A 13,052-nucleotide genomic window follows, 5' to 3' on the forward strand; every position below is an offset into this window, starting at 1 on the left:
CAACAACCTGTTAACTGTTATCTTTAATTTGTACAGTGAAACGTAAAGATAAGAATTCAAATCAGTGGGGGGTTGGAAAAAAATACATTATTTATTTCCTCCTTTGTCTTCCTTCACAAACCCCCAATCACCCGTCTCTGTGTCAAGATAAATTATGCATGCGGCACAAGGCAACAAATAAAGACGGACAAATTATTTTACAAGGGGGGAAAAATAGCAGGAAAAAAAGTGCCTCCTCAGCATTCTTTTTTTTTTTTTCCCCACCAGCAACACATCCTAAATACACACTGTCATGCATAATTGGCTATGGAGGGTATGGCCACGCTAGCTTGGGATCCGAACTGGGACGACAGACGCGCTGTTCAAACAGATAACACACACCTCCCCGCCCTGTGTTCACACTGCGGCCCGACAACAACGCTGCGTTTCAAACCTCTTGACTCCTGCTTCTGAATTATGTAGGATGCAACCAGTTTAATGTTACGGCGGCGCTAGGACCACCACTGGCGGTATTCCAAATATGCTGTAAAAAAGAATAGGTCCAGACAGGAAAAAAATTTTAGTTTTGTGTATCGCGTAACCAGGTCGACATGTATTTTGAGTTCATTCACTTTTGATCAATTCTTCCATTGTTACCCAGTGCCAATGGTTTGAGTAATGACAATATTTTGTCATAAAACTTAGATCATCACTATTAGTGCATTTTCATTTCAGAGGAATTAATTTTGATTTGGATTTTGATTTTGATTGATTGAAGCTAGAAGTGTCATTGTAATCTAACTGGACAAACATATTTAGAAATGATTTTTGATGATTTCCCATGGCCACAATCTTGTGGCAAATAAAGTGATTGATTGATTGATTGATTGATTGACAACTTCGTCAACCAATAAAACAAAATTCTATGGCATTACGTGCACAATGGCTATTTAGCATAATTCTGGGCTACATATTCAATACATTGCTATAATGCATAGAAAACTGCATAATCCATCCATAACCACATAATGCATATAGTAACTACATAATCCAAACATAGCTTCATACTCCTCATACTATAGCTAGACAATCCATACATAGCGACATAATATTTACATCATTCATCGCGTCATGAGCCATACACAGCTACATAATCCATACATAGTTCCAAAATCCATACATAACTCCATAATCCATATGTAACTCCATAATCCATGCACAACTCCATAATCCATTCATAACTCCATAATTCATACGTAACTCCATAATCCATTCATAACTCCATAATTCATACATAACTCCATAATCCATACATAACTACATGATCCATAATCTGACGAGAATGGATACATTTTACAGATTAGAGCTTTTGATTGTCCCTCCAAGGATGAAGTGAGAAACAAAGCGTCGCTTAAAAAAGTGATGTCACAATGGCTGAGTAGGTTTGTTTTATATTTCTCCAAAAGGTGTTAACGTGACCATGTTACAAAAGATGCTTCCTATTAGCCGAGCCTTAAGATATCAGACAGAAATAATGAGCCTCCACATAAATTTACCCTGAAGTCCAAAGAGGAATTTGAGTATCACAGTGTTTGACTTTCCTCGCCCTAGTTTGAAACACTCTGAAGCGTGCACCCTCGCCTTGAAACTTCAAGTGTTTCTCAAACCTATGGCTATAATTATCATGCAATGCGGAACACTTAAAAAAACAAACGACAAAGGAAAATCAAACACTTACTCGAACTTTTCATTCTACAGTAAGTGCAATGAACTCAACTATTCTTTCTGGAATGTAATGGCTTATCCTTTCAGAAAATACGTATATTTTTTAAATTTAATGGCTCATCCTATCAGAAAATAAGTATTTTCTCCTCTCATTCAAAGCCTTAGACTTTTACCTGATAATATATATATATATATATATATATACATATATAAAAACATAACATGAAAGTTGCCTCAACCTCGGGCAGTCCTCGCAAAATAGACAGATTTGTAGGAAACAAAGCAATCGCACGAATACTAATACTAATACTGTCCCTTTACTCATATACATAGGGACATGTAGGCACTGGAAAACACACACACACACACACACACACACACACACACACACACACACACACACACACACGGATATTTTCTAAAAAAATTACAAAATGAATGACATCTCTAAAAATCGCATCATATTGCATCACGAATGTACCATGCGTTACAAAGGTCATAATGTAAACATCACCTGAAAAACATACAACGACAATAGTTCAAAACGGTCCACTTGTCCACTCGTTACCGAAAAAGTATTTTCCACCAGACTCATTAGAAGTTTATTTCCTCTTTGTTTGCGACCATTTTTAGGCGGAAGGACGTCACCATTTTGAGACAATCCCATAATGCGTGTCGTGTCGCCGGGGAGATCTCCTCTCTACTCCATGGCCAGCGCCACCCTGTCAGGCGTCATCGGTCCGGCCTTCACCGAGATCCACAAGTCGTCGCTGTTCTCCGCCTTCTTCTTCTTTTTCTTCTTGGTTTCCGACCTGCCCGCCGTCGCCATGGCGCCCCTACGTCGACAGCAGCAGCAGCGGCGGCCGTCGCCGTCGCCACGGCGACGACAGCAGCAGCAGTGGCAGCAGACCACCAGGGAGGTGAGCAGGACCACCAGGGGCAGCGCCAGCAGCACCGCCAGGCACGCCGTGTTGTACGCCCCCTGCTGGTGCTTGTCGATGGCCAGGCTCCACAGCCGATCGAAGAAGTCCACGACGGCGTGTCTGTCCATGGCGTCGGGGCTTGAAGGTCGGGACGGATCTCACGAGAAAGAGTCGGCCGGTTTTTAACCGGACTTGTGGGTTCGGGTTCGGTTATGACATCAAAACTATGCCAGAATAATGTCGGGGTGTCAGGAAAGTGATGGGTGATGGCTTTTGGCAAGTTTGGGGAAGTTTTCAAATATTCATATTTTGACAATAGTGTCTTTGCATTTGCACCTTACTGTCTTATTGCGGCATCCGCGGGAAAGCTTCAAGGAAAGAAATCCGTAAAAATCGGACCATTCGTTCCAAAATAACGTTAAATAATAAATTGAACCTCAAACTCTTTTTATTTTATCCCCAAATCCATTGTCTTGTCTGATCGCTGACGGTCCTGGTCAACCGGTGTGTGTGTGTGTGTGTGTGTGGTGGCGTCAGATCAGTTTGACAGACCCCCCCTCCACACTCCCACTGGTTTCCTGCCCGGGGGGGACAGGAGACATTGTTTGTACAAAAGTCGGAGAGAGAGAGAGAGAGAGAGCGAGAGAGAGAGGGGGAAACATCAATCATTTATGTGGGGGAGGAAGGAAAAACGTTGTCTTTGGAACGCTTCTTCTGATGATTGCGATCTGGAGGCGAGGGGCGAGGGAGGTGAGCTGATACCGCTTCCAAGTTTGTTTATGACATCCAGTGCTCCACCTCCAGTTTCTCTCCCCGCCGTTCGTCTCCGGCGCTCTCCCGATCCCCCGCTGCTCTCCCCCCGCTGCTCTCCCCCTTCCTCGGCCCGCCGCGAATCAAATCCGGGTTACAGGGCGGCCGCGGGAGCGGAGGGGAAGTGGATGTTTCTGTGGGGAAGAGAGCACAGAAAGGAAGGAGGAAAATGAGAGGCGTGACCTCTAAAAACCCACCGCCCACCGCCCACCACCCACCACCGCCGCTCCATCCTCCGCCCACCGACGCAACCCCACACCTCCGCCCGGCTCTCCTTGGTCTCAACCTCGGCGTTTTATCTTTTCCATTCATTAATGTTGCAAGAGTCGTTCGTGGCGGGTTTCACCGGGCGAAAGAGAGAGGGAGAGAGGGAGAGCGGGAGAGACTTTGACTTTTAAGGTTCCTTTATTTTTCAGTAGGTCATGTCACAGAAACTTGATTACGAGGGAACCAAAAAGCAACAAAATTAGAGACAAACCACAGCGAGACACAGGTCAGTACAGAGTACAGACGTTTCTCTTCAGAGACAACCAGGTACGCGGGGATGTGTTGACGTCTTCACCAGGTTTGAGACAGCTGTTCACTATAAGGACTGCTCCCTTTGTAGCCCTCCTTAGAGAGAGAGTGAGGGAGAGCGAGAGAGAGAGAGAGAGAGAGAGAGAGAGAGAGAGAGAGAGAGAGAGAGAGAGAGAGAGAAAGAAGGAGAGTCCTGCCCAACAGCAGCGGATCCAGTCAGTAGGTCAACAACATATTGAGGGAAAGCAAAAGCGAAAATGAAACATCACTTTCTGAAGCAAAAAAAACAAATGAACTTGTCCGCCCAGGGAACATCTACCTGCACAGGTACACAGAGCACAAAACACCCCTGTAATATTAGGGTCTAGCCAACCTTCTATCCAACAACCTCTTCTTTATCTGGACACGTCGTCCATCTGGCCCGGCACAGCCATGGACACACCCCCACAGCCCCGCAATATTATCTTTTAATTACTGCCTATTAAAACTCCCTTTTCTGATGAGAGCTTTGTCTATCCGCTACCATAACCTCCACGGGCATTCCATTCTTTCCTGGACGAAACAAAAAACAATATGGAGGAATTCAGAAAGACAGAGAGGGTGGGGGGTGGTGGGGGGCGTTGTGTGTAAGAGAGAAGAATGGAAGCAGAGAGATAACAAATCATTGTAAAAGCCCCACTGAGAACGCGGCCAATAAGAGCAAGAGAAAAGGATGATGAGAGAGCGAGAGAGAGAGAGAGAGAGAGAGAGGCAGAGAGGCAGAGAGGCCGGCTGCAGGTTCTTCATCTGAATACAGTGAGCTCTAATGGTTCCCACTGGGGGAGTTTGATCGACAGGACCAGACCTGCATGGCCACCGTTTTTTATTTTAAGTGTCAAATTTCCGTCTGGCCTCCAGTTGAGGAAAAAGAAAAGAAAAACCTCCTTTTTCGCTCTTTAAGATGAACATGTTCTTCAGCGGCCACGTGCAGAGTGGGGCTGAGGGGGGCCCCGAGCACCTGCCCCTTTGCCCCCTGACGTCCGTGGGGTCCTTTTTATTAGGACCGTTTTTTTTCGTTGTTGTTTTATTTTAACGGGCCATCAGGATTTTGGTGGGAAACAGCTGTAGATATATACACTACTCACAACATGTTAGGGATATTCAGCTTTCGGGTGAAGTTTCAGGATGAACATAAAATGCACTATAACCTTTACAGGAGAACTTAATTTGACCTTCTCTAAACTTTTGAATGCACATGTCCAACTGTTCAATGTTTCAGTACTTTTTGCACAACTTGCTGTTGTCTAACAAGGAGCTGAACGGCAAAATTCACAACAGGTGTTTGATCCATGAATGGACCAATACATTTCCTGGTTCAATTAGAATTGGTATTGAAACAGTCCTCTTCATCATGCTGTTCACATTTTGACATCATGAGACCAAGACGACACTGAACAACTGATCAACAGTACCTCGCCATTGTGAGGTTTCAAACAGGATGTTCTCAGAGGGAAGTGGCCACTGAGCATAGAGTGTCACAGAGTGTCATCAGCAGGTTGCAACAGAGATACAGAGACTGGAAGAGTCACAGAAAGGCATAGAAGTGGACGTCCTTTGGCCACATCCCACACTGATGACCGCTTCATGTGAACAGTGCCCTGCGGAACCGGATGATGAATGCCACTCAACTCCAGGCACATTTAAGGGAGGTGAGAGGCACCCAAGTGTCACGTCAGACCATTCAAAACCATTTACATCAGCGTGGCCTGCGTGCTAGACGACCTGCAAGGGTACCTGACCAGGGAGCATTTACGCTGGACGAGGCACCAGTGGGCCTCAGTGCTGTTCTCTGATGAAAGTCGATTCACGTTGAGCAGAAATGATGGTCGCCAACCATGTTGGAGACGTCAAGGAGAGCGCTATGCATCAGCCACTGTTGTCACCAGACGAGCCTTTGGTGGTGGTGGTGTTACAGTGTGGGCAGGTGTGTCTAGTCAACACAGAACTGCCCTACACTTTGTGAATGGTACAGTGACAAGCCCATACTACCTGAATAACATCATTAATCCAGTCATTGTGCCCCTGCATGAACAACACAGGCCTCATTTCATCTTCATGGACGACAATGCTCCAGCTCATGGAGGTCGCATCATTAGGGAACGGCTGCTGGAGACTGGGGTTCCTCAAATGGAGTGGCCTGCACTTTCTCCAGACCTGAATCCCATAGAAAACCTATGGGGTCAGCTGAGTCGCCGTGTAGAGGCTCGTAACTCTGTACCCCAGAACCTCAATGACCTGAGGGCCGCCCTTCAAGAAGAGTGGGGGGCCAGGCCTCAGTAGACAATAAGGCGACTTGTGAACAGCATGAGACGTCATTGTCAAGCTGTGATTGATGCTCAAGGGCACATGACAAGTTATTGAGACATTTTTTGTTGTGGTAAACCCACCACTGTTGTTGGCTTTTGTTTCAATAAATTGTTTGAGATGAGGAAATCACCATTGCATGCTTCTACTTAAATGCCCTACTGTCATGATATAAGATCACTGTAGCGTGAACTTTTTACATTTTCCATAAATTTCACCCAAAGGCCAAATATCCCTAACTTTTTGTGAGTAGTGTATATATAGATTCAGACTAATTCTTCTTCTTTTTTTATCTGAATATCAAATGACAACTTTGGGTAAAATAGAATAATATTAGCCCAAATAACAGCCCTATTTTAGCATGCGTCACTGTGCGGTTTTAGTGGGAGAAAGAAGACAACAACTCATTATCTGACACTATTATTTTTTATAATCACGGCAGGAAAATAACGTCGCAACCACCGTATTTTAATGAGTCACATATTCCAGAATAAATTACTTTATTTAGCAGCTCTGGGAAAAAAGCGAGAAGAGAAAGCCCTGCTGAGCCGGTACGAGTGTTTATTTTTCTGGACAAGATACACAAGATATAATAATAATATTCATGAGGCACACGTTCTGAACGAGTCCTCATTGGTCGTGGCCAAACGAGCCCTGATTGGTGGAATTGGTTTTAGGAAGCTCACGTCACGACTGTAACGTAATGGTAGGTAAACTTTAATCCCATTAACAGTATAAGCTCTTCAACCATAGGCCTTTAATTTATCTTTATATAATTACATATATAGCTATGGATTTGTTGATACTCTACGTTTAAAATATAGAAAATAATTTGGTTGAATACATTAATATGGATAATTTGACGCTATTTTGGGGATTATTACATTTTATGATATCATTTTACTGCACATATCTGTATATACAAATAGCCTATCCCATACACATAACTATTCCCTTTACTTCTATTTTGTACCCCCACTCTGTATTACCTTTTAGAGTCTTGTTTTATTTTATTTTAATTTTATTTATATTACTAACTGCGTTACGTTTTAGGAAGCAGTTAGTTGCTGGGTAGGAACTAGGTTAGCAATTATGTTCAGTTTGGTAACTATTGTGCATAATCTCTGGGTGCGTTGCAAAGACATTTCACTGCATAATAAGTATGAAAGTATGAATATGTATGTGACAAATAAACCTCTTAAATATTGAATCTTGAATTGATCAGATGCTTTTGTCCGAAGCTACTCGAGTACATTTTGTCACAGGATCAAACCAGCTGCACGTCACAGTCTCAACCAAACCTCCTCTAGGAACAAGCAGCACGAGCAGAGAAGAGTTAGAGTTTTATTTGTATTTATTTTAACAGGAAAGTAAGTTAGAAGGTAAAGAGGCAGAGATCCTCACGAGGTGGACGGGTCAGCGCAGTAGGGTCCAGGTCTAGTATCAAGAGATGCGTCTTCACACGTAATAAATATTTGAAAAAAAAAAAAAAAGAAAATCATTCGTAATGTGGAAATTAAAGATATTTTGAATATTTTATATTATACATTTCTAATACTATACGGGTTGAAGCATTCATTAGAACAGTTGATGAAGTTCATATCACATTTCGTTACTCCAATGCAAACTTAAAGACAACATTTAACTTTATCACTTTATTATGCTAAAATACCAGACAATATATAGATATATTTACAATATTGCCAATCAAGCATTAATATAAACCATAAACTATTAAAAGTACTCAAGACAACTCAAACAGCTATTTAGATTTAAATCGTGAAAATAAATTATTTGAGGTCATTTATGTCAGGTTTCGATGAAGTAGAAAACAAGTTTTGGGCTTTTTTTTTTAAATTATTATTATTTTTTTTAACCTGTGCTGTCAGCATGCTGGGCATACAGCACAGAGTATTTGTGCCATTGCATTCAGGACAGAGTTAGTCAGAGTTACAATGGAACTCTATTCATTCTTAAATCATCACGAACCGCTGCAATAACTCTGTCCTGTGGACGACCTGCAGGATGAGAAGAGGACAGCTTTTGGTTATAGAGAACCATGGGCTTTTTTTAAATACACTGAAAAAATTGTGCAACTTCACTTCTACTTTTCTGTGGTTGATCAACATACAGTATAGAGAGAAAAAGAGCTTTGTTTCCCTTCGTTCTCAGAAGGCTCTTTTTCCTCTCTCGCTCTTTTCCCATGTCTCTGTCGATCACACACAGGAAAGCGAAGTGGAAAAGAGGTTTTAACTGTGTACCGTATAGGAAAATGCCCAAGACTGGTTGAAATGTTCCCAGCTTAACCCAAATGTGCCATACATGATCTCAAATAATAATTTTCAACATTTATGTTGAAACCTGCCTATTTTTCTGATGTTTTGATTCCAAAAAAGTTTGAATTAGACATTATTTATGATTAATGTTATTAATAATAATAATAATGTAATTGTGCTTTCATCTGAGAGACAGACTGTTATTAAAAAACAGCTGCATGACGAATCACGGTAAAAAAAAAAATATATATTTTTACATTCTTAACAATACGTGTCTGAAGTGGAGTGCTTATAAACGTGCTCTCTGGGCTGTCGGCTCTCAGAAGCTCGCCGATTAATCGAACCCTCAAGTCGGCGAACCCGAAACTCTCCCCCGGAGGCTTCACCAGCGAACCAGCGAGCCTGAACAAGACTCGCCGTCTCCTCCGATCATCCGATTAAAGGAGCCTCCGTGTTGACTCGGATGGGGAAAAACTGGGTTTGGAACCCGTGATGGTGGCGCCTGTACCGCGCCGTGGCACCCTCCCGGGTTCCGGCTGCTCTGACTTGATCTTCACTGGTTTCTCTTGACATGAGGGTGACTACTGACGATAACTTCAACCAGCGGGTCTCTCTGCTCGTCTAGATCACACAGCTGAACGAGCTTCAGGCTGCCATCAGGAGCAGCCTCTAACAACAACAAATCCACGGTTGGGTGCGCACTGTGCCTCATCTCATCGCACTGAGGTTAACCTTCTGTTCTTAGTAAACTCTGGCGTAATCAGAGTTTCTCCACAAAACACTATAAACACATTTACACATTGACACATTTAGCATGTTTCTGTTAAATAATCCAGACATTCAATTCTACTATATGTGCATTGCACTGCTGCCTCACAGCAAGAAGGTCCTGGGTTCAATTCCCGCCTGGGCCGCTGTTGGCACTGTGCTCCGCCGGGTTATCTCCCAATTAGGAGCCTTTCTGTGTGGAGGTTGCATGGGCTCACATGGGGTTTCCTCCACCTACCATCAGTAAGGACCCCCACCAAAAACATACACACCAGCGATGGACACTCGTCACCAGGTCCCCGGGGCGCGTCGAAGAATGCTGCCCACGGCTCCTGGCTGCCCCCCCCCGGAGAGGGGAGAAGCCAGGATGGGTCAAATGCAGAGGCCACATTTCACCGGCCACCATCCAAAGCGTGTATGTGGTGTGTCATGTGACAAACAAAGATTCTTCTTCTTCTAGTACTACAGTAATACAGTTCATACTACATAAAGGTTCGGTTCAGCTTTGAAGTGCTCCAGAGTCTTACAATGCCCCAATCCATATAATGATATTATTCTATTATTTTATTATGTATAATATTATTCATCTTGCTGTATATAATTTTCCTACATTCTGGTTGGTTGTATTCATCTCCTTTCATTGAGCAAAAAAACACAGAGGACTACAAACAGGTGTGTATTTATGTAGGTATGTACTGTATGTATGTATGTATGTATGTATGTATGTATGTATGTATGTATGTACTGTATGTATGTAGGTAGGTATGTACTGTATGTATGTATGTATGTATGTATGTATGTATGTATGTTATGTATGTTGGTATGTACTGTATGTACTGTATGTATGTATGTACTGTATGTTTGTATGTATGTATGTATGTATGTATGTATGTATGTATGTATGTATGTATGTATGTATGTATGTATGTATGTATGCATGGAGGTATGTACTGTATGTAATGTTATGTATGTTGGTATGTACTGTATGTATTTGTGTACTGTATGTATGCATGTATGTATGTATGTATGTATGTATTTATGTATGTATGTATGTATGTATATATGTATGATAGAAGACAGCCCTCTACTTCAGAAAATATCAAGAATATATCGACATGCATGTGTCATCAATAGTGTCATCAATAGTTCACTTTTACACATTCATACATTTAGCATGTTTCTGTTAAATAATGCAGACATTAAATTCTACTATATGTTATGTATGTTATGTATGTGTTATGGACATTTGTGTGTGAACCAAAGAACTTCCTTCCTACTCTTTTACTGAAACAGGAAGTTCTGAAAACAAACCGCCAGAGTCTACAGAGCCCCCCACCCCCATGCTACAGAAAGCATGTAAATACCAAGTACAGTCATCTGGGTCATACTACATTAAGGTCACAGTTTGGTTGCTCCATAGTCTTTCAATGGCCAAATCCATAAAATATAATGATATTATGAATATTATTCATCTTGCTGTATATCATTTTCCAACATTCTGGTTGGTTGTATTCATCTCTTTTCAGTGGACATTTTCTGGCAATGGTAAAAATTCAGAATCATCCCTGGCTGAGTCATTCTTTATCTCGAAAGGATGTCGATAAAAAAAAAAAAAGTACCACAGACGACTACAAACAGGTGCTTCTTCCTAACAACAGACAACCAAGAACATATGAACAGTGGAGCCATTCACTGCTGGTGCTAAATGACGTCAGACGTATGTGGGAACATTGTTTGTTATGTCTTTGACCACAACTCAGCAAATTCGGTGAGAAAGGCTTGCAAAGCTCCTAAACCGCTATCTCCACCCCCACACATCCCCAATAATCCAGGGTCATTGACGAGGGGAGACCTTGATGGAGACCTTTTTGTCCAAGGCCCAGAAGTTCAATCGGGTCCTTACACCTGCTCGCCAAAGGCAGCGCCCTGAACGAGGCCTTTAATAACCCGATTCATGCAGTAGTTAATGCGCAGCTCCTGACGATAGAATTGAACTGGATTTTTGGACAAAGTCAAACTATGTGTCGGGCTCAGCTTTAACGACTGTTCCCTTTCTTTTTCTTGTCTTGGTTTCTCGGGGTTAGCACTGCCTTGGCACATTTGGGCTCGATACCGCTAAGTCCACACCTTGCCCCATTGTGTAATTCTTCTCAGGCCCCGATACTAATTGAGGCATCGACATGATCGGCAAACTTGCTGCCGTGTTTTAAAGGGCTCCGGGCCCCGTGCTCCATCCGCCACACAATGCTCAATCCACTCCGGCTCCAAAATTCTTTCTTCCACTTCACGTCTGTGCTCCTTGAACCGAGCGGTTGGAATTCGTGATGCATTTCTCAGGGCGGAGAGCGCCGTACGAAAGCCGCGGCGGTGGACTTTCTCATGTCATTGCGTTGCCATGGAGCTGTTCGTACACAGGAAAGGGCCGCTTGAGGGGCGCACAAAGCCAGGATGGGGCAGGAGGGAGGAAAAAAATGTTATGATTGCGCTCCTTTAAGGCCGCACCACCGCTATTTAGGGAACACGTGCAGCCTAAAAAGACGGAGCCGCGACAGAAGGCGAGGCAGGAATATTTAATGACCCGCCCCGAGCGCGGGATCGATGCAAAGCCCTCCCCGGCTCCAATCTGGGGCATGTTCTTACCAGACCTTCTTGTTCCCGCCTGTAATCTAGAGGCAATTATTTAACAGCATGTAAAGCATATTAATGATCGCCGAACGGTGAGGCCCCGTCCATTCTTGTTTGTTTCCCGAACGGCGAATGGCTGATCTTTGGTTCCCGTCGCCGTTACTCGTTATGGAGTCCGTCGACCAATTTAACGCTCGAAGGACCGGTTTTCCCGACAGCGAGGCGACAGGTTTTTGGGAAATCCGTTGCGATCGAAAGGTTGCCACTCTGTGAGGACCTGCCGTCTTGAGTGCGGTTGACGCTAACTTGTTTAGATCAAACTCTGGATCTGAAGCCTAAGGAAGCGGCTCAGACTGTACGTTCTGTTACAATTGACTTTTTTCCTCTTTGGACTGTACAATACGTCCCCCTACCATCGTAACCCGCTTGACATTGCCTTCAAACTTTTTTTCCCCCCCGTCAAACCAAAGAGAAAACACACGTTTTTCGCCCAAGCACCGGCGGCTCAGTCACCCCGGTGACCCCCCGCAGAAGGCACAACAGCGCACTTTTAAAAGGGCTCTCCAGAACGAACCCTCGCGGGGTTCATCACGCCGCTCCTCCCAAGTCCTACGCGCTCAACAGATGTTGTGACAGCACCTTACCCCAAGTGGCGGTGGCCCGGGTCTCCGCTCGCCTTCCGGGCCGTCAGTGCTCCTCTGTTTTGACATCTGTCTTCTCTCCGCTTCTTCTGCTTTCCCCTCGCCGGCCAGACATCTCCTCGACGAGCCCTTTACTTTCTGTTCTGTTTCTCCTCCGTTTCTCTTGTTTCCTAACCACCCTCCCATCACCCCCGCCTCGCACCACCCCCCACCACCTCTCTCTCTCTCTCTCTCTCCCTCTCTCTCTCTCTCTCTCTCTGCGTCACTGCACCCGGCCCATCCTGTGTAAGAATGGGCCCTCTGTTTGTGCTTGTGCACTCCTGCGTGACGCGCGCGCGCACGCACACGCGTGCTCGCACACACACACACACACACACACACACACACACACACACACACACTCACACACGCTCTACATTCTTGTGGTTACCTTACACGCACTAGCT

At 44.0% G+C, this 13,052-nt stretch overlaps 1 protein-coding gene across 1 annotated transcript; it reads right to left on the minus strand.

Annotated features, from left to right (window-relative positions):
* kiaa0040 (KIAA0040 ortholog) lies at positions 1-12,741 on the minus strand. Its single transcript, XM_080011080.1, has 2 exons — positions 12,610-12,741; positions 1-3,571 (listed from the first exon to the last, which is right to left on the minus strand). The coding sequence occupies exon 2, from the start codon at positions 2,753-2,755 to the stop codon at positions 2,405-2,407; it is 351 nt and encodes a 116-aa protein (XP_079867206.1). The 5' UTR covers positions 2,756-3,571; positions 12,610-12,741; the 3' UTR covers positions 1-2,404.
* Positions 12,742-13,052: the final 311 nt, after the last annotated feature.

Source organism: Zeus faber (genome assembly GCF_960531495.2).
Source record: "Zeus faber genome assembly, chromosome: 12".
NCBI classification, from domain to species: Eukaryota; Metazoa; Chordata; class Actinopteri; order Zeiformes; family Zeidae; genus Zeus; species Zeus faber.